The sequence below is a fragment of the Camelus dromedarius genome, chromosome 16, assembly GCF_036321535.1.
Source record: "Camelus dromedarius isolate mCamDro1 chromosome 16, mCamDro1.pat, whole genome shotgun sequence".
Classification (NCBI taxonomy): domain Eukaryota; kingdom Metazoa; phylum Chordata; class Mammalia; order Artiodactyla; family Camelidae; genus Camelus; species Camelus dromedarius.
In genome coordinates, this window is record NC_087451.1 from 15,116,470 (window position 1) to 15,142,551 (window position 26,082).

At 52.3% G+C, this 26,082-nt stretch overlaps 2 protein-coding genes across 3 annotated transcripts; one reads left to right on the plus strand and one right to left on the minus strand.

The window, feature by feature from the left end:
- Positions 1-1,214: 1,214 nt before the first annotated feature.
- MMP28 (matrix metallopeptidase 28) lies at positions 1,215-21,177 on the plus strand. 2 transcript variants are annotated; one of them, XM_031467898.2, is made up of 8 exons: positions 1,215-1,614; positions 9,548-9,627; positions 9,851-10,038; positions 14,871-15,095; positions 17,134-17,379; positions 18,757-18,906; positions 19,220-19,387; positions 20,196-21,177. In XM_031467898.2, the coding sequence occupies exons 1-8, from the start codon at positions 1,504-1,506 to the stop codon at positions 20,588-20,590; spliced, it is 1,563 nt and encodes a 520-aa protein (XP_031323758.1). In that variant the 5' UTR covers positions 1,215-1,503; the 3' UTR covers positions 20,591-21,177. The 2 variants fall into 2 exon arrangements, with proteins under 2 accessions (XP_031323758.1, XP_031323759.1); XM_031467899.2 differs by lacking the exon at positions 18,757-18,906.
- On the minus strand, positions 1,982-23,630 carry C16H17orf50 (chromosome 16 C17orf50 homolog). Its single transcript, XM_064494930.1, has 7 exons — positions 23,594-23,630; positions 22,739-23,066; positions 22,474-22,637; positions 21,671-22,076; positions 17,899-18,061; positions 5,745-5,876; positions 1,982-3,904 (listed from the first exon to the last, which is right to left on the minus strand). Exons 1-4 carry the CDS (start codon positions 23,628-23,630, stop codon positions 22,042-22,044), a joined length of 564 nt encoding a protein of 187 aa, XP_064351000.1. The 3' UTR covers positions 1,982-3,904; positions 5,745-5,876; positions 17,899-18,061; positions 21,671-22,041.
- Positions 23,631-26,082: the final 2,452 nt, after the last annotated feature.

The window sequence follows — 26,082 nt, forward strand, 5'->3', positions numbered from 1 at the left end:
GGGTCTTTGAAGGGCGCCTTTTTCTCATTGATACGCCCAGAGGAGCGCTTGTTTCTAATTGGTTCACCCAGAATGAGTGCCCCTTTTTCATTGGCTGATTGGCAGATGGGCGGGGCCTACTTCCGAATAATGCGTCCACAAGAGTGCCTGCTTCTAGGTCTACGCAAAGAGGCCCCTTAAAAAAAGTTCCTCCATCCAAGTGGCGCCTTTTTCTAAACAACACAAAAAATCTTGTGCGCTACTGAGGCCATAAGCTAGGATAAGTACACTGAGTTACATTTGCTTAGCACTTTATAGATTCCAAATTACCTTCACACACATTAACACATCTAAATCCCACAAGCTCCAGAGATGGGTATCATTGTGCCATTTTCACTTTACAGGTTATAGAACCGAGTCTGGAAGAGAGACAGCAATCTGTTCGCAGTCACTAAGGCAGATAATGAAAACAGTTTACTTCTGCTCAGTACGAGTTTAACTGGAGTTTTCGCATAAATCACCTCTCCACCCTTTCTACAACTGTGTAGGGTTTATAAAGCCAGGCACTTTACACTCATTTTCTCAATCATCATGCAACTCAGGGAGCTAAATATCATTTGTTCTCATCTCATTGATGAGAAAATTGACTCTCAAAGTATTTAAATCCTTTGCCAAAAGTCACACAGTGAAGCCTACCATTTATAAAGTGCGACCTGCATGATGCCAGGCAAGGAGCTCAGTTACTTACAGGCATTATTCTCTGATTAAATGCTTCCTATTATCACATGATATCGATATTCTTATTATCCCCATTTACTGCTGAGAAAAATAGGTTCTGAGAGGGTGGGTGACTTGCCTAAGACCACACAGCCAGCAGGTGGCTGAGACAGGATTCATACGGCTAATTAAGCAGCAGCTCTGGAGCTCAAACGCAATTCTTCTGACCTCAGCCCTGAGTTCCTTCTCTCACACCCCAGGGCCTCGGTCCCTGCCAGTCTGGCTGAAACAACCAATGACCCTCTGGTAGGCCAGGTCCTCTATTCATCGAAGTCTTAGGTAGCTACAACCGCCAGGAGAAGACGCTTCTTCCCCCGCCTTTCCCAGAGAGATCCGGATCCAGTGGAGATGGTAGGCGAGAGGTTGAGTCCGCGGGGCGCCGGGTGCGGCCGCACCTCCTGCGGAGGAGGCTCCAGCACAGCGGCGCGTTCCAGCGGCTGAGCGGGGTGGGTGGGGCCGTCATGCTGGGGTCCCGCCCCCTCCTCCCTCCCTCTCTCCCTACCTCCAGGTCCCCTGTCCCACAGACCCACTGGCAGGCACTGCCGGGCAGGACGATCTCGAGCCGGCTCCCGGCGAAGCACCGCGGAGGAGCTGACCCGCTCGCGGGGCCCGGGCACGGGCGAGCTGCTGGGACCTTCCCTTCCGCACGGGGCGGCGCAGAGCTGGAGCCTCCGCGGGTGCCCGGGCACGGCGGACCGACGGCCAGCTTCCCCGCGCCCGGCGCCCCGAGGCAGGGGACGCGGCGACATGGCCGTGCGTGTCGGCCTCCTGCTGCGGGCGCTGCCGCTGCTGCTGTGGGGCGGCCTGGACGTCCAGCACGCCCAGCGCGTAGGCCAGGAGCTGCGCAGGGAGGCTGAGGTACGCGGTGTGTACGGGGCGGGAGGGTCCGCTTGCTGGAGACCCTCCCGAACTTTGCAGTCAGGCCACCCAGCCGTCCCATCTGAGCTGACCATCGGCGTGACCCTCCCTTGTCCTCCGCACCCTTCACACTTGCACACAAAGAGCCCAGGGCAGCATTTTTTCCCCTCCTACCCCACCCCCAGATCCCAAACCAGGGCTGGAACCACACAGGCACGTGAGTCGGCATGAATTTCCCAGGACAAGGGGAAGGGGGCAGCAACAAGATGGGACAGATAGGCAAGAACTGAGGGAGAGGGAACCCCCGCACCCCAGTTTGGCGCAGACCCCCTGCCCCACCCCGCCTAGGCCGGGGAGACTTGGCGGTTCATTCATCAGACGCCCGGACCCCTCCCCGAGCGTCAGATGATGCGGAGACTCCCACACTGGTGGCGAGAGGGTACTGCCGGCTGGCCCCGGCCAGCGAGACTCAGGAGGTACCTCTGGCTTCCTGGGCTGGTCCTGCCATTGACCAGCAGGGGCTAGTGAGTGCCTAGTTCAGAACTAGTTCTGTAAAATGGGTAAGAGTAGCATACTCTTAAGAGTTGCTTCTAAGGAGCTTTAAACAGAGCTTCGGGACTGAACTTGAGAAAAGGGGGTAGGCAGGTGGATGTGAACCTTAAAGATTTCCCATTTCATTTTCCGTCTTCGGACTCAGCTGCTTGGTGTAGGTTGCACAAGGGGAACTTTTTGTGAGGTGGGGGTGGGGATGAACTTGGGGCATCTATTTTCTAGATAAAGGTGATTTTAATAATACACCAGTATCATTTCTTTCTTTCCCGAAGAAGTATCTCTGTGTTCTTATCTCTTCTCAAGATTAGAACTGAGGTCTCCACTGTTTTAAGGAGAAGGGCTGCAAATAAGCTTTAAATGACTGAGTCCAGCACTCTGCCCTGAGACTCTTACTCCCCTAAAAGTATCATTCCTGCTCTAAAACTGCCATTTGCAAGCTTCTGGTATCCTCCCACTCCCCTTCCCTAGAAGAGGCAGGCTGAATTTAAGAACCCTGCAGAAAGAGGAGGGCCACCTCTGAACCTCTTCCTTCCACCAGCCAGCTCCTAGCACCACTCTGGAATATTAGGAAAGGACCCTGCTTCGACAGGGGCGTCCTCTCTCCAACTCCTTCATTCCTTCCTCTCCGAAGCACTGGTCTCTTGCTCTGTGCTCTCTGCTTTTGCACATTCAAGAATCACTTTGTTTCTCTGAATTTAGAGTCTTACAACATCAAGTACCGAATCCTCACCGCCCCAGGCTTGTGTACCAAGCCAAGTCTTATTAAGAGTCTCACCCCACCTCCCTTCAAGCCTGGGTCCCAGGCAATCCTTGGCAGGAGAACAGAGACCATATCTCTGCCGCCCATGCCTGTGGTGGCCCCAGATGGAGAGAATTTCATCTTGGGGTGTTTGGCAAATGTAATATCTAACAGATTGAATCTCTTCAGTCTATTTAACATAACTGAGGGAAAGGGATCTTTTACCTTTGAGAACAAAAACTATTTCAAAAGTATAAAGAACTTTAGAAATGTGTAATAGATGTGTTTGTGTCTCTATATGCATATACATATGCAAATTGTGTGTGTATGTTGGTATGTTTCTATGTGTTTCTGTATATGGTCAATTGCACGGGCTGTGTGCAAACAGTATGTAAATTACTTAACCTCTTTGAGCCTCCATTTTCTTCTCTGTATAATGAGGATTAGCAATGCCTATTTTGCAAGAGTGTTGTATGGTTTCATTGAGATAATGTGTGTGAAATGCTCAGCACAGTGCCTCATATGCACAAAGCAGTCTATAAAAGGAAGTTGCTCTCAGTGTTGTTGTTATTGTTTTAGAAGATAGAACTTCAGATTGAAGTCCTGGCTTGGTGACTAGCTCCTCTAAAACAATAACACAGGACAAAATATGTAAGGCAGCTATTTTCAGCCTTTGACAACAGTCAGTTCGGGGCTGTGATTCCTAAGAGATGGCATTGCAGTTACTATGGCTTCATTACAACGTACTTCAAAATGCAGTGAAGGACCACATTTTTTTCTCTTCATAGATACTACAGGTCAGAATTTCAAACAGGGCATATCAAGGCAGCTTGCGTCTGCTCTGCAATGTCTGGGGATGGAATCATCTGAAGGCTCACCTGTCCGGCAGTTGATGCTGGCTATCAGCTGGGGGTCTCAGTTCTTCATGGGCCTGTCCACACGGTCTCTGCATGTGGGCTGGTTTGGGCTGCATCCAAACATGGTGGTTGGGTCTCTAGGCTGGGTGTTAAAAGAGAGAGAAGAGAGAGAAAAGGGAGAGAGAAGCGGAAGTTGTATCCTCTTTATGACCTAGACTAGGAAGTTGCATAGCATCACTTCCGTTCTCTTCCACTGGCCGGAATCACAAGCTGCAGGTCAAGGGGAGGGAACATCAACCCCACAATTGGTGGCAGGAGGGCTGAAGTCACATCATCAGAAGAGCATGGCATTGGGAGATGTTGTGGTCATTTAGGGAAATAGAACCATCCATAGAAGGGAACCTGCACAAAGCAAGCCCCCCTCCAGTCACCCTAGCTCTCTGCTTGGGTACAATGCCCTGACCACAGTGCAGGGAGCCAGACCCTAAGCAAAGCACAGCAGTCCTGCTGAGGTCATAGGCAAAGGTCAGAGTTCAGGAGACAGAAGGAAAGAAATAGTAAAAACAAGCTGTGTGATCTTAAGCTTTACCCTTCCCTTCTCCAGGCTGCAGTTTCCTCCTCTGTAAAGTAAGGGAGTGAAATTTCATAAGTGACTTTGAAGATTCTCTCTAGCACTAACATTCTTTGGCTCTGGTGTGTTTGTATGCCTGTGCCTCTGTGTGTATGTTGTACACATTTCATCTACCTCTGTCCGTGTCTATCTGGGTGTCTCTCTGTGTATCCCTCTTCCCTGTGTGCGTGTGTGGATTTATGTGTTCTCTGTACACACACAAAGTAACAAAATTAAGGGCTTTCCAGAATGGGCTTTGCCTGGGAGGGGACTGACTGCTTACAAAGCTGCATTATGAACAAGTTCATTGTTGCTCACTTAGGAAAGCTAGGGCTACTCACAACATTAGTGAGTAGGAAAAACCTCCACTGCTGAGTTGCAGGATTGAGAGTTAATGAATGACATCATCACTCTGGCCCCCCTCCCATTCCCAGCCAGGCCCTGTCCTGTTTTTGGGTAACACAGACTGTCCCAAGGGACCTATCTACCCATGCATTACTTGGACTTTCTTTAGAACAACCAGGCAGTGTGTCCAGGACCTGCCTTCTACTCCATGGTCTACGCACATCTGCATGGCTACCCCCAGTGTGCGGGTGCAACAAGGAGCTGGGTAGTTTGTCTCTCCAGGGAGACGCTGGAGCTTCTGTGGAGTATCCACCCCCAGATGCAGTGTCTGTTTCTCATACCCTAGAGCCATTCATTTGACTTTCTGTGAGTCAGAAACCCAGAAGCCCGGGTGTGGAATACATTCCCAAGAGCTCAGCTCAGTGACTCATGGGTACAGGGTGAATAGAAATGCAGAAGAGGCTGTGAAGGGTCCCAGAAGACCATGAATTGATGGAGCAGCAGCTGGCAAGCTCATCAGAAAAACCAAGAAATCTAATAAAAGCTGGGTGGTGGAAGCAGGAACAAAGAAGGGAGAGACTGTTGGATAACTCTCTCTTAACCCAGTCTGAGTTAGGGCTTTATTTTATGCCTTAAACGTAGCCTTACACCTAGCAAAGACCATGGATCCATACAGTATGGTTATTTGGCATTAGAAAAAGATACAAGATGGGGTCTGGGTGGGGACTAGTCAGCTCAAGTTTTCTAACTTCCTTTACTGATGGAAAATGAAAGAAAGGATGAGGATTACAATAAGAGGTATCTAGGTTACACCTTGACAGAACTTTGTGAATATGGGACCAGGGACGAAGAAAGGGAGGAGAAAAGAAAGGGAGTCAGACAGAAGGGAACAGGAGGCCCTTGCCCAAAATAAAGGAAAGGGGCCCAGCTTGTCCCACTGCCCTGAGGCCTTGAGCAGGTTCCAGGAGCCAGAGAGCAAAAGCGACACATCTTGGAAGCAGATGTTCGTCTTTATGAAGGAACGTACCTGAGTCCTGTTGAATACCTGTGGCTTGCCAGATGGCCTCTTTGGGGTGCAATGGGAAACGTGATCCCAGCCTCTGTTGAAAGCCGGAGTTCCCTGCCTGAGCAGTTTCTTCCTTCTGCTCTGCTCCTGGGCCTGCTTGCAGAGGAGACAGAAGGAATCTAGAAGCACCCCCCAATTTTACCTTTTTTCTTTATATCTGAGGGCCATCTCCCAGCGGAAAGAGCAGCTTGGACTGCTCCTTCAGCTTTAAAGCCTCTGAGTCACTTTCTACATGTGAAACAAAACATCCTGGGACAGATGTCAGAGGATTTGGATTCAAGTATGAGATGCCGCACTGCCTTGAGACTTACATTATAGCAACACCTGTCCTGCTTGCGTTCTTGCGAGGTGATTGCAAAGCTCAAAGACAGTGAGATACCCTGAAAAGCTCTACAGTAGCCATGAGCTCACTGTGCTCTTGATTACCAGAAAACATTTTTATTTATAGAGCACACCGGGCACACCACCAGCCGTCATCCCTGCATCTTGACTTGGCTAATGATGCTACAGAGGTAATGAATGATAAACACAATCACACAGAGTCACTACGGAAAGACTAAAATCATGATGAAATGTAATATGAGATGGAATAAATCATAAGGAAAGCAACTTGCTTTCTGCATGAGCTTGCCATTTTGTAATTTTTCAGTTCTTGGTTTCTTTTTTTTTCTGTTGCAATTCTTTGATTTGGAGGATGTCACAACCACTCTGTGGACATGAGACTGCGAGCTGGCACCTCCTAAACTCAGCTGCCAAAGATCCCTTCGAACAATAAAGCTCTGTTGACTATAAAGGGAAAAATAATGTTTTTAATGGAACAACTATCATAAAGCTTTTCCAAAACATCTTCTTACTGGATTTTCACAGCGCTCCTGTGAGAAACATAAAGCAGTATTCCTACCCCCATTTTATACTCTGGGGCACAGAAAAATCAAGTAAGTTTGCTATAGTTCACACAGCTAATCAGTTGCAGAAGCAAGGCTACAATAATAGAATGAGCTGGAGTTTATCTTAGCTCTAATCCAACCCCCTCATTTTATAGAAGAGGAAACAGGCCCAGAGAGGCACAGGACTCGCTTAAGGACACAAAGTTCGCCGCAGCACTAGGAATGAAACTCAAGACTCTCGGCCCAGTGCTCCTGCCCTGCAGAGCTAGTGACTCAGAGTTCTGGGATTCATTTTGCTATACCTCATTGCTAGTCTTGCCCTGCTCAGAAATGGCCAGAAATTCCCATTCCTTCAGGCACTGAATGGGCTGGGCTCCACACACCCTCCCAGGACAAGTCAGGACTAATGAAGGACCAGAAGCCTTGGGATTCTGATTCCTTTCAGCTTTCTGGGTCCGGGGAGAACATGTTCATTTCACCCAGACACCACAGCCACTCCCAGGGATTCGCAGGAGTGACTCCCCAGAAAGGTGGCCCTGGCCCTGACCAAGTAGGTGAGGCAGGTTGGCACAAGCTTTCAGACCTGAGCAGGGTGAGTCACAGGAGGGGCACAGCCCTCCAGCTTCCTCTCCATGCAGCTCCAGCCCTGGCCTCTGTGGGAGAGAGGACAGGTGGAGAACAGGGAAGAGAGAAAACCTGGTGTTTGAACTGTGAGCCTGAGCACGGCCTCTGTGAAAGTGATCCGGGTGGAGCTCAGAGGGTCCCCAGGAGGGCACAGGACAAGCCTCCCAATCCTGCGTCTTCTCCTGGGCTCCCTTTGCCACGCTGTCACCTGCCCCACACCCCTGCTCTCTCTCCCAGACAGACGGGTGTTTCTCCCACCTTCTCAGGGGAAAACTGAGGCACGGCAAATGGGCCGCAGAAGAAGGTTAGAGATGGCAGGAGCAGAAGGCATCTCAACCCTGCCTCCTCCTCACCGGGGGATACCAGTCTGCCTCTGCTCAACAGAACTTCAGGGCACGCAGCACTGACGGCACCAAGGGACCTCTTCTTTGTAATTAAAAATGTTTTAAAATATGTGCATATTAAACAGAAGATAAGTATCAGGGAGTTCTGAAATCCTGGTAATCCCCATTATAACAGTTCAGTGCTTTTATGGAAATATAAAGTGTCGAATTCTTAAAATTATTTTTTCTCATTCTTTTGGTGTCTCTTGGCTGGTGTCCTGGACACTTGCTCATTCTGCCTCCTGGGAATTCAGCTCTGCCTTGAAATCCACAGGGTCTCAGAGACAAGTCAGCCAAGGACTTCCCCTCTTGTGGACCCCTGAAAAAAGCCTCCACCCCCATCCTGCCCTCCACCCACCTTGCCTGCCAAAGTCCCAGGCAAGGCAGCCCAGCCAGGAAACAGGAGACGCCGCAAGTCAATTTCCCCTCTCCCCTTCCGGCCTCTTCAAGGCTTCAGTTCCAGAACCAGAGCCAACTCCCTGATAAGGGCTGCATGGGTTTGGGGGGAGGGGCACAGGGAGTGCCAGTATATTGGCCAGTGACCCAGTCTCTCCCAAGTCATTCACTCAGCAAACCTGCTTCTAAGGAAATATTAATTACCTGACTTCCTTTAGAAAGTCACTCTGTCCATCCTTGCCTTCTCAAGGGAGAGGGAAGAGTCATGGAAGAGAACCAGGCACCAGGCTGGGGCGAGGCAAGCCTGAGCACCTGAATTGATTACAGAGGTGTAACTGACTCGTTCAAAGCACTTCCCATCTTGTAGATGGGTTGCATTCCTAAAGTCTTGTTAATTTTCCCACTAAGGTAAATCAATTAGATCAACTGTTTATTGAGCATTTACTGTCTACCAGACAACTATGCTAGATGTGCATTGCTTTGTTTAATCCTTCTGAGAATCTTTTGGGGTTGTTCCTGTTCTCACATTGTAGGTGAAGAAATGGAGGCTCAGAGAGGTTGAGTACTTTGTCCCTGGCCACCCAGCAGAGTCATGGATGGGAACAGATTCTTAATTCCAGGCCCATTGGCTATCCCAGGATGTCACATTATTTTGAACCATTAAGGCTTCCAGATTAAGCCCTTCGAATGCCTTTAATCCATAATACATCCCCAAACAGTGTACCTTTGCAAAGGGAAAGAAAACAATAGTGCTGAAATACTAATAAATTAGTGCAGAGAAACAATAAAATGGACTTGGAAAGTGTTTGTCTAGAATAAGGGTTCCTTATGGAAAGTGGCTTTATTGGGAAGAGGATGTGGGGGTCGCTGGAGATGGATATAATGAAATCCACAAAAAGGAGGTGGGATGCTTGCAAACCCTGAGGGGCTTGCGGGTCCTGGCTCTTAGTGTCTAGTTTCATTCCTGGTTTGTGCCTTTTCCTTGAGGCTGCAGCTATGACTGGAGCTGATTTAAGAAATACAGCACAGAAAAGTAAGAGAACAAAAGAAGACAGAAAATTATTTCTGGAAACACAGCAAGGAGGGGTAAAAATGAAGAGAGTGCGTGTTGGTATAAGAATTAAGCAGCGATGTGACATTTCTTTTACCCATTGATGGGGCTTTATCAGTGAGAAGGGCAAGCAGGGAGCCGAGTGCATCATTTCCCTGAAGGGTAGGACTGGTGATAGGGGTGGACAATGAGTCACACACTTCTCTCCACTGGCCTCCAAGAACTATATCCAGCTAGTCAGTGGGTGGCCTGGAACTGAGTCTAGTTTCTCACTTTGATCCTAAAGACTCTTCAGTAGCTCACAGATCCTTTTGAGACAAGGGGTGAGACTGGGAATGACATATGTGCTGTGGACACTTGGAGACTCAGGGAGAGGAAAGGATGCCGCACGGTGGGAAAAGCTGATGTTCCTCTCTCCCCCAGTTATTCTTGGAGAAGTACGGATATCTCGATGATCAGGTCCCCAAAGGTCCCACCTCCACGCGATTCCGCAATGCCATCAGGTAGGATGGAGGGGTGTGGAGGACTTGGGGGTGCTGGAGTGCAAAGCTTGGGTCACCTCCTCCCTTCTCCTCAAAGGCTGGTCTCCCATGTGTGTCCAGAGGGTCATGCTCCATTGCTTCCTCCCATGCCCTCAGCATCATGCTGTCTCCAAGGCAGCTCCCCACCCTCACCCCCACCAGTCAGCCTCCCACTGTGGTCCTTTATCTCAATTCCTCCTAACAGGGAGTTCCAGTGGGTGTCCCAGCTGCCCATCAGTGGCGTGCTAGACTCGGCTACCCTGCGCCAGATGACACAGCCCCGCTGCGGAGTAGCAGATACTGACAGCCAGGTGGCCTGGACCCAGAGAGTCAGTGCCCTTTTTGCTGGACGCCGGGCCAAAATGAGGCGTAAGAAACGCTTTGCAGGGCAAGGTGAGCACTGGTACAATCTAGCTAGGTTGGATTTCCCAGCATCCTGAAGCCCCATGGCCAGAAAAACACGTCACGGCCTCAGACTTGGCTCTGTCAGTAACCTCTCTTGCCTAGGGTGGGCGAATAGGACCTCTCAACTCAAGGACCATGTTTGTGAACACAGACATTTAAATCAGAATTATGCCTACACCAATGAATTCTCATTATGCAACTGATTTCCAGAACAGACCTCCTCAAGCCCACTTCATTCCTTGATCAGTGTGCTACATGGGGCAGTCAACATTTTCCTTTATATTTAACTGAAGTCGTTTTCATCAGAATTGATTCTTTTTTCATAAGAATTATTCAACGAAGATGTGATTCATCAATCAGTTTTATGTTTCCATGGCACACTTTCAAATAGCTTTATTGAAATATAGTTCACATAGCATTAAATTTACCCACTGAAAGTGTACAATTCAGTGGTTTTTTAGTATATTCGCAGCATTGTGCAACCATCACCACAATCTAATTCCAGACCATTTTCATCACCCCAAAAAGAAACCCCAGGCCCAAAAAGAAACAATCACTCTCATTCTCCCTCCCCCAGCCCCTGGTAACCGCCAATCAATCTCCTTTCTGTCTCTGTGGATTTGCCTATTCTGAACATTTTATGCATGACAGTTTCTGCCATTGTAATTTTCTTTGTGTAGTTTTGGGCTTTTTCTTCCCTTCGCCTCCTGCTCTTTTTCCCTTCTCTGTCCAAATCCTATCTTCCAGGGTCAGATGTTACAGATCTAAGATTTATGACGGAAATTTGACTCTTCTGTCAATTCTTTGTCAATAAGAAATTTTACCGTGTGTAATTTGAACATCTTGTTTGTACTAAGTTTAATTTCCTCTGATTGATTTTCCCAGTTTTCAAAATTTCCTAACAAGAAAGGTTTACTTAGTCAGGTTCTCATCTACAACTAATTTTACTGTGAGCACTTACAGCCTTTGATTTTTTTAAATTGCATTAATAATTTTGCCAAGGAGACCCATTATGAACAGAACAGAAGGCACACTGGTTTTTGCCCTTAGCTAATCCATAAGGAAACTGTGGGCTGTTCCCCTCAGCTGTCAGAGGATGGTTGTTTCCAGGTGTTTGCCAATCCAGTTCCACTGTGTCTACATGTGCAGCCACTCTGGGTCCCCAGTACTGACCGACTGCATTCCTAGTAAAGCATGGAGGCAGTGATGGGGTCCAGACTCTGGGGTCAAGATGTCCCTGGTGCCAACATGTGCTGCATCCCACTGTGTTTCTGGCCAGCAGAGGGGAAGGACAAGGTAGAATGAAGGAACAGTGTGAGCTGGAACAGCATCCCTGGAGCTGGCGCTCCAAGTTCAGCTGTGTGACCCAGGCCATGTCACTTTGCTCTGTTTCCTCATCTGAAACATAGCTTGTTTAGGTTGCCAAGGAGATGCCCTGATTTCCAAGGGAAGGGCTTGTTGGGAGGATACAGTGGGAAATGGGGCAGCCCCAGATAGTCTCAATAGTGGTGCTCCCAGGCTAGAGTTGGTCTCCCAGAGAATTGGGATGAGGCCTCCCATGCATTCACAGTGGCAGCATCTCATCTTCTCATGCCCCAGGGGAGGGTCTGATGGAGTCCACTTGTCACTATCCAATTTGGTGCAGCCCTTTTAGACAGAAATTCATGCTAAGGCATCTCCCTCCCCATTTCATTGACCCCTGGTCCAGACAGCAGTGGTCTAGGCTAGACAGAGAATGTCCCTCTTGTTCACAACCTGAACCACAGAAGCCTGACTTCCTTTCCCCTCTAGGTGGGAAGACAGTCCCTAGAAAGGAGCTGTGGGCTTGGCAGGCACTGAGCACTTCCTATGGCTTCAGAAAGGAAATGTAATCCCACAGTTAACAAGTGTTGAGCATTTATGATGTACCAAGCATGGCTGTAAATGGATTAACTCATTTAATCCCATAACAACCCTATGAGATGGGGGCCATTATTATCATCATTTTACAGTGGGAAAACTGAGGGGCAAAGAGCTTGGGCAACTTTCCCAGGGCCACACAGCCAGAGAGCGGCCAAGCCTTCTTATCATTGAGAGGATTAGGTGAGTTGCCAGATTCGAAAAACCTCAGCACATGCTTAAGTGCTTGAAAAATGATGTGGGTTTCTAGGCCAGTGACTTTCCATTATGTGGGTGAATGCTGTCCTGATGAAGTGGGCCCCAGGGTTGCCAGATAAGGATGCCCAGTTCAACTTGAATTTCAGATGAACAACACATACTTGTTTGGTTTTCACATCCTCACACTAAAAAACATTGTGTGTTGTTTATCTGAAATTCATATTTAACTAGGCATTCCATATTTTAACTTGCTAAATCCGGCAACCTCATTCCAAGCACTGGGTCCCCTCTGTGTCTGCTGGGCTGATCTGCAATGTCCCCGCTCCCTCACAGAGCTGGGTGGGCCACGGGGGTGTAACTGGGATGGAAAAGGAAGCAGCAGGGATGTTTACTGAGCACCCACCACATGCCAGGCAGCTTCATGCTGCTATTGCATTTGCTATTTCACTTTTATCAGAAGGTAAGACTTACTAGTCCCACTTTGCAAGTCAGGCAGTCAAGGCTTGAAGTGAGACTATAATTCATTACAAGGTTGTAAGTAGAGGAACTGGGATCTCAACCCATAACTCTTCACAGTATCAGTTGCCTGTTGGGAGTCAAGCTTCAGGATCCCCCCAAGCTCTTCCCCATCTCCTTCTCCCTCCCTCTTCCTTTTTGGATTTGCGTGCAGGGGTGTGGGGGGGGCAGTGCCAGGTGTTACTGTGACCTAGTGGTCGTCATGGAAACCAGCCTTGCCTGGCCAGGAGTTTGGGATGGGGGCCTGAAATGGCCAGCCTGCTCCAAGGACAAACCTGGAAGAAGACAGGGGAGAGGGCTCAGGCTGCCAGCCAGGTGGTTCCTTCCTCCTCAACAGGCACCTCCACAACCCCCGACCCGGCTCCCCTCCCAGGGAAAATTAGTCACTTTCTCTCAATTCCTGTTCCTATTTGTCCTCCCTCCCCTCCCCATTTCTTGCTCATGGAGTGAGGGGCCTCCCTAGCTGCAGAGGCAGGAGCTGCCTCACACTTTTCTAGAAGCTTAAAGGTGGAGGAGGAGAGGCTGAGAGTTGGTCACACCTAGCAGGGTGGGAAGGGGCCCAGTGCCAGGCTGTCCGATGCCTGGTGAAGACTTACAGTTCAACAAGAAGTGCTATTGGCACATAATGAACCCTCAGGCGGTGCCTCTGGACTCCAGGCCTTCCTCTGCCCTCCTCTCCCTCCCTTCCTCAGAAACCTTCCCTCTTCCCTCCCTGAGGGTTGGTCCCTGGCTGGGAGGGGTTGGGTGGCGGCCAGGCCAAACAGGCCCTGGGAGGCAGCATTGCCTTGAATGGAGCTCGGCTCCGGGGTGGGAGAAGGGACAGCCCTCCCCCACTTCTACGGGGGGGGGGGGATAGGAGTGGGGAGTGAAAGGGCGCTCAGCTTTCTGCTCTCTGGAGAATTCTGGAGGATTTCAGCTCGTGCAGAGTCCCTGCTTTGACCCAGAGGAGCCATGCTAATTAAGCCTTGAGTCTCAGCAAAAGTGCCTGTTTCTCTGTGTGGTTCAGCAGCAAGCACACCGGGTTTGGCCTTGGGGCCCGGGCTCGGGGCCCAGCTCCGCTACTCACTCACCCGAGACCCTTCCTTCTGGTCTCAATTTCCCCAAAATAGAGCAGAGAGATGGACCAGGAGATGGCCAGACTTTCATGATGTCACTCCTCCTACCTGGTTCAGGCAAAGAGGTCCCCAGGACGAAAGGGCCGGGGTCTGAACCCCCCACTCCCCCCACCAAGGGGCGGGGGCTGTGTCCTCTGGCCTGGCCTCTGAGCACAGCCAGGCCTGCCCTGCCCATTTTCCACCCACGCTCCAGGGATTTGGGGCCCAGGAGTCCTGCCTCTGATCTGCGAGTCTTCCATTTGGGGTCACAGTCTCAGCCCCTGAGAAAACAGGGCTCAGAAATAGGCCGTGAAAAACTCTGGGATTGGGACCTTTAAGCACCCTGGTCCTGGCTGCATGGTGAGCTGCAGAGGGTCTCAGTGGACCTGGGGCTCAGGCAAGAGGCAGAGGCTCAGGCCTCAGGGAGGAGCTGTAGTTCTGAGCAAAGGAATAGGGACTCTCGAAGTGGAGATGGAAAAATTTCTCTCTCGGTTAGTGACAAAACACACCCTTTGTTCTTATTTGTTTTCACCTCAGAGCCCTGCAGAGTCCCTGAGGAAGTGAGGGGGAGGGCCAGGGGTCAGGGAAGGACCTTGAATAAATGAGTCTTGTGGTCTCCTGTCAGCAGCAGGCCCCCAAGGCACAGGGAAGAGAGGCGGCAGGAGGGTGTGAGGGGTGGAGCGGAGGAAGAGGGGAGAGGGGGCCCTGCCTCTCCTCCACCCCAACACGGGAGGCAGGGTCGGGGATCTGCTGCCAGCAAGAGGCACAGAGTGGTTTTCAAGCTCAACCCAGGCTGTGGGGAAGATGACCCCAGACCAGAGAGTCCTTCTGGTTGGGGACTCTTCCTGGGCAGAGGCTGCATGTCCCCCATTATACTGGGGCCTCCCCAGGCCAAGCCACAGGACTGAGGACTGTGCAGGACAAGGGTAGTTCTGTCAGTCCGAGAGCAGTGTCTCCACAGCCAAACGGGGGGCTTCTCAGGCCAAGGGCTGTGTCTCCTCCATCAGATCAGGGACTTCCTGGGGAAGGGCCTACCTCCCCATCAGAAGCATCTGGGGGACCAGCCCCAGGCTCTGCAACAGGTATGACTGACGCGACCTCTCTGGGTGGCAGGCAACAAGTGGTACAAGCAGCACCTCTCCTACCGCCTGGTAAACTGGCCCCAGCACCTGCCCGAGCCGGCAGTTCGGGGGGCCGTGCGCGCCGCCTTCCAGCTGTGGAGCAACGTCTCGGCGCTGGAGTTCTGGGAGGCTCCGGCCACAGGCCCCGCTGACATCCGCCTCACCTTCTTCCAAGGGGACCACAACGACGGGCTGAGCAACGCCTTCGATGGCCCAGGTGCTAACACAGAGCCTCTTTCCCACACAGCAGGAGGGAAACCCAACTAGGAGAGGCAGTCTGGGGAGGGCAGTGGAGCATTTGCTTCCCCTTTAGCCTTGGCCAAGCTGCAGTTCCCTCCAAAGAACTCTCAGTCTCCCCATCTGCAGAATGGGAGCAGTGGTCCCTGCCCTATTATGTGCCCCATGGCTGAAGGGACAGTCAGATGGTGTTCTGTGTAGAAGGTGCTTTGCAAACTCTAAAGGGTGTTATCTTTTTTGGGAAAACCTTCTGGGGTCCTGTCATCCATCCCCTGCCTCTTGACAGACCTGTGCCCTTCTTGCTGTCCAAGAGTGGATGTACTCCAGACCAAGGCTCAGAAAACATCCAGAGGCTACCACGACCCCAATCCTGCCCTCCTGCCACCTACCACACAGTCACTGCCACAGGGCAGGAGACATTCTCCCCACTCCCTGCCACCTGCTTCACACACCCACAGCCCAGCCAGTTCCCCTGTTTGTCCCCAAACTAAAGGCTTCTGGCTGTAATTTAAACTGCCTTCCTCTGGCTCTGGCCGACACCGACTTTCAGAACCTGAATGTGGGCCAACTGTGCATCTCCTCCCCGCTAAAGAGAAGAAACTTGATCAGAACCCTGCAGGGTGGGGACTTAAGCCCTGTGTAGCCTGAGAACTGGGGTCCCCACCTCCCTTGCACTCTCCGACTTTCCATCAAGCACAACCAGAGCAAAGTCCGCTTCCAAACTCTGCTGCTGGGACCCAGGGTAGACGGAGAAATCCAGGCTTTTCGAGAATTCATGTATAGCGCACACATGTGCTTGCATGTAACTCACTTCACCCATGTTATCTACATGAGGCACTGATAACCATACCCAGTGGTATCTGGTAGCTAAGGCAGCACTGGACTGGGAGTCAGCTCTGATTTGGGACAGGTGTTTCGTCTGAAGCTATGTCTTCTTTTGAAACCTGCCTGTCTATCTCCCAGGATTATTGTAAGGGTTAAACAGAAAGGGCTAACATGGCTCAAAACAGCTCGAGGCATATTCAGAATTGGAAGCATATATTCCTTTTACATATGGCCAGCTCTCCACGCCCCCACGAGGCTCCCTTAAATAGCAGCCTCCGACTTTTGTCAGTCCCTGCAGGCCTGGGCTCCAAGAAGGCAACACTGGAAGGACCTTCGATATGCTTCTAGGCCAGCATCATCACAGTGCTGTTTGCTGACCCTGCCCCTGCAGAAAGTAAATTCTGAGCAGCTGGGGGTCCTAGAAACTGCAAAACTGATAAGCTCCATCTGGGGCCCACTACAAGCTTGAGAATCACTGATCCAGCCCAACTCCTCTGCTCACTCCTATTACAAGCAGGGAAGCAGAGACCGGCAGAGGGAAGGCAAGAACGAACGAATGCAAGAATATATGTATTTCTTAATATGCATAGACACACCAGCATCCAGATCAAGAAACAACATTACCAACACTCCAGAAGGTCTCAGTATGCCCCCTTCTGGGGTAACCACTATCCCTATTCCTAGATCTTTTCCAAAATAAGTAGCAGTTATTAGGCACTCTGTATTAACTGTAACATACACACGTCCTTTTTAATCCTCAGAACAATCTTGTAGGCACTCTGTATTAACTGTAGGCACTCTGTATTAACTGTAACATACACACGTCCTTTTTAATCCTCAGAACAATCTTGTAAGGAAGAACCTTCTTATCGTCATTCTCATTTTGCAGATCAGAAACTAAGACACAGAGAGGTTAAGCTATCAGCCCAAGGTCACACAGCTAGTACGGGGTTAAAACCAGGATTGCAAGCCACGCAGTTTGGCCCTCTGCTGTGTGTACACCAAGCTGCCTCTTCGGAGCCCAGACCCCACAGCCTAGTCATCATTGCTCCACACTTCAGCTTCTGCCAGACTTAATTAGAGGAAACAGCAGAAAGCAGCCAGAAACACCCGGATGGCATTTGCGCAGGGCCGTTAGGGAGCTGGGGGCGTCGCCGGCGGCGGCTCCCCCTGACGCTCCTCGCCGCCTGCAGGGGGCGCCCTGGCGCACGCCTTCCTGCCCCGCCGCGGCGAAGCGCACTTCGACCGAGACGAGCGCTGGTCCCTGAGCCGCCGCCGCGGGCGCAACCTGTTCGTGGTGCTGGCGCATGAGATCGGCCACACGCTCGGCCTGACCCACTCGGCGGCGCCGCGCGCGCTCATGGCGCCCTACTATAAGAAGCTGGGCCGCGACGCGCTGCTCAGCTGGGACGACGTGCTGGCCGTGCAGGGCCTGTATGGTGAGCCCCCGAGAGCCCCGCCACGGCGCCCACTCCCACCAACTACGCCGCGGGGCCCCCAGGGCTCCGACACCTGCTCTTCAAATACGATCCCCCATCCTCAGCAAAGGGAGCTGGCCTCCCCGTCGCTGGTCCTTCCTGATCCTGAAACTTAAGGCTCCCCTCAAATCTGAAAAACCTCAGGCTCCTACTCTGCTCCACCCCCATGCCTAGCCTCTAGCATCCCACCCAATTCCAGTGTGCGGCCCTCCTTTGCGTCCCGAATCCTGATTCCTGACCAGCCCCTGCCGCGGCAGTTCCTCGCATGTCAGTGCCCCATCACTCAGACTCGGTCCTCGGTCTCACCCAGACCCCAGAGCCCTCATTCCTGCTCCTAGCTCCAACTGCTCGCCCCGAAACCTGCCCCATCCGTGATGCTGATGCCCACTTTCCTCCCAAGCCTGGGCCTCTGCCTGGCCGTGGACTTAGACAAGGTCTCTCCCAAAATAAACTGGCCGGTGCTGCCGCCCGGAGACTTACCTGGACCCGAGCCAGGCCCGGCTCAGCACAGGGCTGTGTCCGTCAGAGCCCATGGCACGGCGGGCAGGGCCAGGAGCCCTGGGATCAGGTCACCATTCCATTCTGGATTAGCAGTTGCTCTTGGGCAAAGCATTTACCCTCTTAGGGTCCTCAGTTTTACCTTCTGGGAAAAAAAAAAAAGAGTCAATAATTGAGGCCCTGCTTACCTCACAAGACTGTGGTTGGAGTGGGTATGAACATGCTTTGTAGCCTAAGAAACCTACACAAATGTAATAATAACAGCTGCTATCTCGTAAGTGTCTACTCTAGCCAGGCACTTAACACACCCATGAGGTAAGCACCTTTTTATCCACAGATGGAGAAAATGGGGCTCAGAGAGGTTGAATAACTTGTCCAAGGTCACACAGCTAGGAAGTTGCAGACCAGGATTCAGGAGCTGGTGCCAATTCCAAGCTTCCTGGACTCTGCCTCACTCTCATAAGTGAGGTATAGTGGTGTAATTACTGTAACTGCTATAATTATCACAGTCTGGGTCCCCAAACTCTGCCCTCATGCCATCTGCATTGTCCAGGACTCAGGGAAAAGGACCCTCTGCCCTGAATTCTAAATCCTTGTTTGGTTCCCCATTCCAATTTTACCTCAGTAGGTTCCTCTTTACTAGACTCTTTGGTAGGAAAGACTTCTGAGTTTGGTGCTATGGTGAACACCAACAATCAAAGACCACTCTTAACCCTCACCCCTGCTCTCTTCCCTGCCCCTCACATCAGATAGTGAAATGAACCAAGGGGGAGGTCTTGAGCCCTCAGCACATCCCCAACCAGTGTGCATTCTCTCCCACCTCCCTCCTTCCCCATGAAGGGAAGCCCCAGGGGGGCTCAGTGGCCATCCAGCTCCCGGGAAAGCTGTTCACTGACTTTGAGGCCTGGGACCCCCACAGACTCCAGGGAAGGCACCCCGAAACCCGGGGTCCTAAATATTGCCACTCTTCCTTCGATGCCATCACTGTAGGTAAGATGGTCCCATCTAGTGCCTTGCTTCCTTCTTCCCTCCTGCCCCACATCTCCAAGGGTCTCCAGAGCTGGAGTACAAGGTGGGGGCGGTGAGCCAAATTTGTAAAAACCAGAAATCCCAGGTCACAAGCATTCTGCAAGCTGGCATGCCCATGTCAAGCAAAACGTTGCTTTCTCCTGCACTTTCCCTCCTGCCCCACCTGTGCACACGCATCCTCTCTCATCTGTTTGGGAAGCTGGGCTCTAGGAAAGTGTCTTCCTTAGGCAGGAGGCTGATGATCACTCGTCAACTATCTCTTATCTCTGGACAGATGGGCAACAGCAACTGTACATTTTTCAAGGGAGCCACTTCTGGGAGGTATCAGCTGATGGCAACGTCTCCGAGCCCCTCCCACTACAGGAAAGGTGGGCGGGACTGCCCCCCCACATTGAGGCTGCAGCAGTATCACTGGAGGATGGAGACTTCTACTTCTTCAAAGGTAGCAGCCCTGGGGCAGATGAGAAAATTGAAGCCTAGAGAGGGAAGGTGTCCTGTCCAAGGTCAAAAGAGGGGAGGAGTCTCAATTCCAATCTGAACCTGTGGCTCCAGGAACCTCTACTGGGAGATTCCTTTAGTGATGGATTAGGGGGTGTCAAGATTGTCCCAGAGAGAGAGTGGGAGGATTTCAGAAAAGAGTTTAGAGGGAAGCAGAGGACAGCTCTGAGCTCTATGATACAGCAGAAGACCGTACCTTACTTGGAATCCTGGCTGTGTGGGGTCGGGCCTGCCACTTAACTCTTGGAACCTGAATTTGTTGAATGGAGAAAAGAATCGTTCAGGTTTGTTGGGGAAGGAGGATTAAAAGAAATGTCAGGAATGTGCGGTATATTACATGAGAAAATAGTGTTCATTTCTTGATTCAGCAAATATTGAGTGCTTTCTACAAACTTGGTTGGAGGTTCTGAGATATAGTAGTGACCAAAACAAATCCCTGCCCTCATTGGTAGCAATGGACATGGAGAAAGCCCCTGGCCTTCTCTGTAGTCCATTCTTCAGCCGGGAAGGGGCGTGCTTCCTGCCTGGGCTCGGTAGGTTTTCAGTGCTACCTGCCCTCTGCTGACACCTGCTGGAAGTGGAGGCCACAACAGTCCCTCCTCTGTTTATAACTGATCCATTTTGAGTATCACCAATACTAAGTACCCTGGATTCCAACATGAGGAGGGTAGAGGTATGAGGGGACAGAGATGGGGTAGAGGACCAAAGGGCAAGAGCCACCAGCTCACCCTGGCTTTCCCAATGTCCTACAGGAAGTCGATGCTGGAGGTTCCGGGGCACCAAGCCAGTGTGGGGCTCACCACAGCTGTGCCGGACAGGGGGCCTGCCTCGCCACCCCGATGCAGCCCTCTTCTTCCCTCCTCTGAGCCGCCTCATCCTCTTCAAAGGCCCCCGCTACTATGTGCTGGCCCCAGGGGGACTGCAGGTGGAGCCCTACTACCCCCGAGGCCTGCAGGACTGGGGCAGTGTCCCTAAGGAGGTCAGTGGTGCCCTGCCCAGGCCCAACGGCTCCATCATCTTCTTCAGAGATGATCGCTACTGGTCCCTGGACCAGGCCAAACGTCAGACAACTGCCTCAGGCCGCTGGGCCACAGAGCTGCCCTGGATGGGCTGCTGGCACGCCAACTCAGGGGGCGCCCTGTTCTGAAGATGCCCCCAACCTCTTAGTGGACTGCGGATGCCCTCATGGCCAACTTGTGTCTCCTGCCCCAAGGACAGACCCTGTCTGGAAGCCTCTGGGGCTCCCTGCAGAAGTCCGGGCAGGAAAGTTTGCCTGCGTTTGTTCCCTGGAGAATGTCTTTGTGCTGTCAAGACATTGATCTTTGTGGGATCAATCCAACGAACGAGAAGCCAAAAAGGGTTCCAGATGCCATGACCCTTTCCCCAAGGACCCTTTCCTCCCCAGTCCTGGGGAATTTTGTTTTTTTCCCTAAAGATGCAATTCCTGTCTGTGGGGCTACAGCATTGGGCAACCAGGAAGGATGCAAAACAACAGAGCGGTTGGGACCACTTTGCAAGACCGTCCCTTGCTCTCAGGACCTCCTTGTCAGTCCATGGAGAAATGTGTCTTATTTAATCAGAGGCCCCACCCCTCAGGAAGCTTAGATGGGTTGGGTACAAGGGTCTCCAATTTCAGGGGCATCAGGACCAGAACAAGAAGGAGACTGAACAAGAAGCAGGCCTGCTGGGCCGTTTTTTGTGGAATAAAGAAATGCCCCAGCTGGTGGGCTTGGAGCAGGGAAGCAGCCTTTCTTGAACTGATTTCCAGTGACAGCAGGTGGGCATGGATGCTGGGGAGGCCACAACTATGTTGTTCCATCTAAGCCAGGACCAGTGAGCTGTGTGAGTAGCTGTGATGGGGAGAGGGTCCCTGCCTCTCCTCAAAATCAAAATGTCCCTCCCCCACCTCACTCCCCTGGCCAGATGGAGAACCTTGTGTGGCAGAGAGAGGACAGGGGCCTCTCTGAAGGTCTGCACACTGCAGGGGCTCGGGGCTCTGCAGGCGTTGGGGGGGGGGTGCTTGGTGCTCACAATGGCCCCATTCTCCTGGCCACACATGAAGCATTCCAGGAGCTCCCGCTGGCCGGCCAAGAATAGCTGGGATTCCTGGAGAAAGACCCAGCTCCCCAGCCTCCCAGTCCTGTCTCAGCGTTTCAGGATCCAGCGTTTCTGGTTCTCTAGTCCTGCCCCCTCCATACCTGCCAGTGCCTCATCTGCACACACTGACCTCATCCAGACCCGGCTTCCCCCAGGAGCGGGGCAGGTCCGGCAAGCTTCAGCCCTCAACTTCCCGCGGGCGTTGGCATTCCTGGCCGGGAGCCTTCCTTTTCTTCTCTGAGCAGTGGGGAGAATGGCCTTTGACTGCCCTTGGCTGCAAGTGCTTTGTTCCGCCCTGTCCGAGGGGAGGTGGAGGGAGGAGGCTCTCCTCCCTCCCTTTCCCCTCTGGCTTGAACCCGGGGGAAGGGAAAGGAGGGTCGACCTTTATCACCCTCCCTGAGATCCTCGGCCCCACCTCCATGCACTGGCACTTTGATTAGAGGCTTTATTGAATGTTTTGACGGAAGGGGCAAGTTTCCCAGAAGGGCTGTTTTCTCTTCTCTAGGCGATGCCTCTGCCCACCGGGCCAGAAGGACCTGAAATACCCAAGAGATGAGTGTGAGGCTGTGTCAGGGGACGAGGGTCAGGTGGGCGGTGGGCACTGTGTGCTGCCCGGGGGCGGGGGCCCTCGGGGGGGACGCTCCTGGAGGGATGGAGCTCCAGATGATGGGCTCTGCACGAGGTGGGCGCTAATGACAGGTGGGGCCGCCGCATCAGCGGAGGGCCTGCAGGCCTGCGGGATAGAGGCGCTCTGGGAAGACGGCTCTGAGAAGAGGTGGTACCATGGAATGTACTGGAGAGCGCTCAGCGTTGGGGAGAGGGGAGGGTTGCGGGAAGTTTAGGATCAGGGGAGGATGGAGGGCCACAGAAGCTAGGAGTAGGGGGCGCTTAGGGGCCCCGGCCGCCCCGCGCCTCCCGAAGCCCGCGCCTCACCCAAATCCGGGTGCTCCAGGATGCAGTGCGCCACGTAGGCCGGCGGGCTGTGCAGGTTCCTGCACTTCTTGCAGAAAAGGATCTCGCAGCGCGCGCAGCCCCCGCCGCGCGGCCGCCGCCGCGACGTCTCCAGCACGCACGGCTCCTCCGGGGGGTTCCGCTTCCTGCGGGCGGGGGCCGGGGCGCTCAGTGCACGGCGCCGGCCGCTCCCGTCTGCGGCCCCGTGGCCCGTGCATCCCGCCCACGCCGAGCTGCGCGCCCTCACCTGTCGGCCGGAGCGCCCAGGCCGCCGAGCAGCGCCAAGGGGCTGAACCAGCCCCAGAAGCTGCCGTCCGCGCGCCGCAGCAGCGCCACCTGCTGGGTGCTGGACTCCTGGCGCAGCGGGCAGTAGGACACCGAGCCCCGCTCGCGGCCCTCGCCGCGCGCCGCCTCCCCGCCCTCTGCCTCGCCCTCCGCCGCGCCTTCCACTGGCAGCCTCTCCTCGTCGTCCTCGTCGTCCTCCTCCTCCTCCGACCCCTCCTCAGCGGCCTCTGCCTCTGCCTCCCCGGCCCGGGGCTCCTCCAGCTCCTTCTTCCACAAGGGGGTCTTGACGCCTGCGGGGTGGGTGGGTCGGGGAAGAGGTCAGTAAAACGTTGGGGTACCCTGACTATTACCCGCAACCCGACCCCCCAAAAAAGTCAGGGGCCCCAAGGACCGTGCGTACGAGATGCTCGGGGCCAGCAAGATTTCAAGAGAGGGTTACAGAGTGCAGGATTTCCTTGGCAAAGGAGGGCCTGATTTCCCTGGTTCCTGCACTTTCTAGCTAGTGATCTGAGGCAAGTCCCGTCGTTTCTGTCAAGCTCCGTTTCCCCATCTGTAAAATGGGGGAAAACAGTGCCTATCTCAAGGGTTACTGTAAGGCAGGTAACAGGGTCCTGTCCTGGGCGCGGCGGGAAGCCGTGAACTAGCAGGTGCAATGAGGCTTGCGAGCCTAGAGGTGATAATTCATCACCGCCTTCCTTCTCGTGGGCGGTGCTGGCTGTCAGTAAACATTAAGTGCCCTGATTGGCATTTTAATAGGTGGTTGTTTATATCTTGTCTTCTTCAAAGTGGGCCTTGCTTTAGGGAAGCCCAGCATCACCTGCGGCTAGGCGGGCAAGCAGGTGGGCATACAGCATCTCTGTACGACTAGAAAAGGGCTTCTCCCATGAGCAAAACAATCAGGAAAAGTGCCCCCTTATGAGCAGACTAAATAGAAATCTGCCGCCTCCCTCACCCCCACTGGCAAACCAATTAGGAAAAGGCTGCCCTAGGAGGGAGCCAACCATGAAAGAGTGTCTATTCCATCTTCCAGGCTTGACCCCAACTGTCAGCTGGACTTCAGCCACCACTGTCCCCCTTGCTGACAGGCGTTCGGGGCACAAACTCTACCATCCCAAGTAGCAGTCCTGGCAGGTGGGAAGTTCCTGGGCTGATATGAAAGTAACCTGGCCTTGGCCAGGAGGTGTCTACCACTCACTCAGCAAACATTGGCCCAGCCCACCGTGTGCCCTTTGGTCTGCTGGATCTGCAGAGCTAGACTTGTAATGAAATGAAAGCGGGAACAGGGCAGGGAAGACAAAACTCCTGGGGTTTGCCCTGAAAAGGTCAAGAAAAATTTCAATTGATCCCTGCCACCCTGTTTAAAGAGGTTGGAGACAAAGGAGAAAGATAATAAGGCTAGAGTTCCAGCCCACGTGTATTGAGCACCAATTGTATGTAATCACCCAGCTAACCGCTTCTTACATCGGGCCCCTTCATCTGCCCCGCCCTCTCAATATGTGATGAGGTGGGTAATACTGGGGCCTCTGAATTTCATCCAAGACTTTTGAAATCTTTCAAGAAAAGTTGTTTCAAAGATTCTGCCAGTTTTTGGCATTGCTAAAGGGGGAGAACCAGCATCCACTGCACTTTATTTAGGAAAACACATTAAGGATCCTTCTGGTTGTGAAAGGCCAGGCCTAGAACACAGATAGAGAGGGGGTGATGGGAACATTTGGGCAGGAGGGGGAGTTGGAAAGGAAGGTTGGGACTTTGGGGGCTAGGCTATGGAGTGTAGACTTTGTCCTTCAGCAGTGGGGAGCCACTGAACAGGGATGTGCTCAGAGCCACCTTTAGGATGTTTCCTCTGACAGGAGACAGAGAGAGACCCACTCAGGTCATTACAGTGGTCCAGGCCAGAGAAGACAAAGATCTGAACAGCATCAGGTGAAGATGAGAGAGCAGATTTCAAGAGTATTCAGAGAAGAGAGAGGAGAGGACTTGTACGTGGATGGGTAACTGAGAAAAGGTGGGAATTCTACTCTGGGGTTGCCAAGGTGATGGGCTTACTGGTCCACCCTGGAGTCCCTGTCCTCCAACCCCACTCACCGTGTTTATCCATTCTTCCCAAGGCTGTGCTGCCCTCTTCCCCTGGTCAGGCACTGGGATAAGAAGGAGTTACCAGAATCCTTAGAACTTGGTCTGGTCTCTAGGAACTCTGTCGGCTCACAAGGGGGGCGGGGGCTAGAACCTCACCTGTCCATAGAGTTCCACCCCAGAATAACTGCCTTTTCTAGAGCCTCCAGAAGCACCCCAAACCCTGTCTTCTGTCTTGGGAAGGTATTAAAGGGGGCAGAAAGTGACTTTGGGGTCAAATCCCAACTCTACTACATAAATATAAAAGCTCTCTGAACTTTATCATGTTATCTCTCTGACCCTCAATCTCTTTATCTGTAAGTCAGAGATAGCAGTGCAACAACAGGCTTTACCTCGCCCTCGGAAAGCACTTAACACATTATGTTTATTTACATCACTATTTTTTCTCTCCTTCTCTTTCTGTTCTATCTCTATCCTTCCCCTGCTCCCCATCCCACCTACTTCCAGCTCATTCCTTAGCTCCAAGGAGCAGAGGACATAGTGCCGAGTCCCATAGGAGGCAGGGCTCAGCAAGAGCCAGGTGTAGCTCCTGAATGTTCTGTATGTGTGTACAAGAGCTGCAGCTGGGAGAGGGAATAAAATCATAAAAACTTGGGGAAACTCCTTCTTTTCCTGGCCTGACAGTGGGGTGTGTTGGCAGAGGCAGGAGTCTGCAGAGGAGCAGAGGATGCAAAACCAGATCTGGAGAGTCTCAGCGTGATTATATGCAGTTGCTGGACTCAAGGAGATCCCAGTCTGATAGGGGAACACCATATGGTCCTCCATCCTCCATCCAAGTCTGAAGTGAGGAGATGGGGTCTCTTCCTTCAGGTGTCTCCCAGTTTGGTGGAGGCAGGTTGGTGGGACGTAGAACAAAGAGAGCAGACCAGTCCCCAGGAATCTCCTAGTCACATGGGGGCACCCCTGGCAAGAACTGTAAACAGTCTAAAATTTTACCCTACTTGCAAGCTAGCAAGTTAGCCTGATGTATTTTCATGGTTTCTGCCAAAAAACACGAGACTCCTGGGTCAGAGACAAAGGACTTCATTACTTACAGCACAGTATCATCAGCATGTTTGTATCAGCTCCTCTTGGCCCATTGTCCCATGGGTGCCACAGGGATGGGTGCCAGCGAATATCTGCATATGCAGTGATTTGGATAATAAGAGGGACCCTGAGCTTAGGGATCCCTAA

What these genes read in the sequence shown, in the direction of transcription:
- MMP28 (XM_031467898.2), top strand. Translation starts at nt 1,504, where the DNA reads ATGGCCGTGCGTGTCGGCCTCCTGCTGCGGGCGCTGCCGCTGCTGCTG. An exon ending in CAACGCCTTCGATGGCCCAG is followed by an intron (nt 15,096 to 17,133) that starts GTGCTAACACAG and finishes CGCCGCCTGCAG; the next exon opens with GGGGCGCCCTGGCGCACGCC. An exon ending in CTTCGATGCCATCACTGTAG is followed by an intron (nt 18,907 to 19,219) that starts GTAAGATGGTCC and finishes ATCTCTGGACAG; the next exon opens with ATGGGCAACAGCAACTGTAC.
- C16H17orf50 (XM_064494930.1), bottom strand. Translation starts at nt 23,630, where the DNA reads ATGCTGTATGCCCACCTGCTTGCCCGCCTAGCCGCAG. An exon ending in GCTTGCCCGCCTAGCCGCAG is followed by an intron (nt 23,067 to 23,593) that starts GTGATGCTGGGC and finishes CCCACCCCGCAG; the next exon opens with GCGTCAAGACCCCCTTGTGG. An exon ending in CCTGGAGCACCCGGATTTGG is followed by an intron (nt 22,077 to 22,473) that starts GTGAGGCGCGGG and finishes TGGGTATTTCAG; the next exon opens with GTCCTTCTGGCCCGGTGGGC.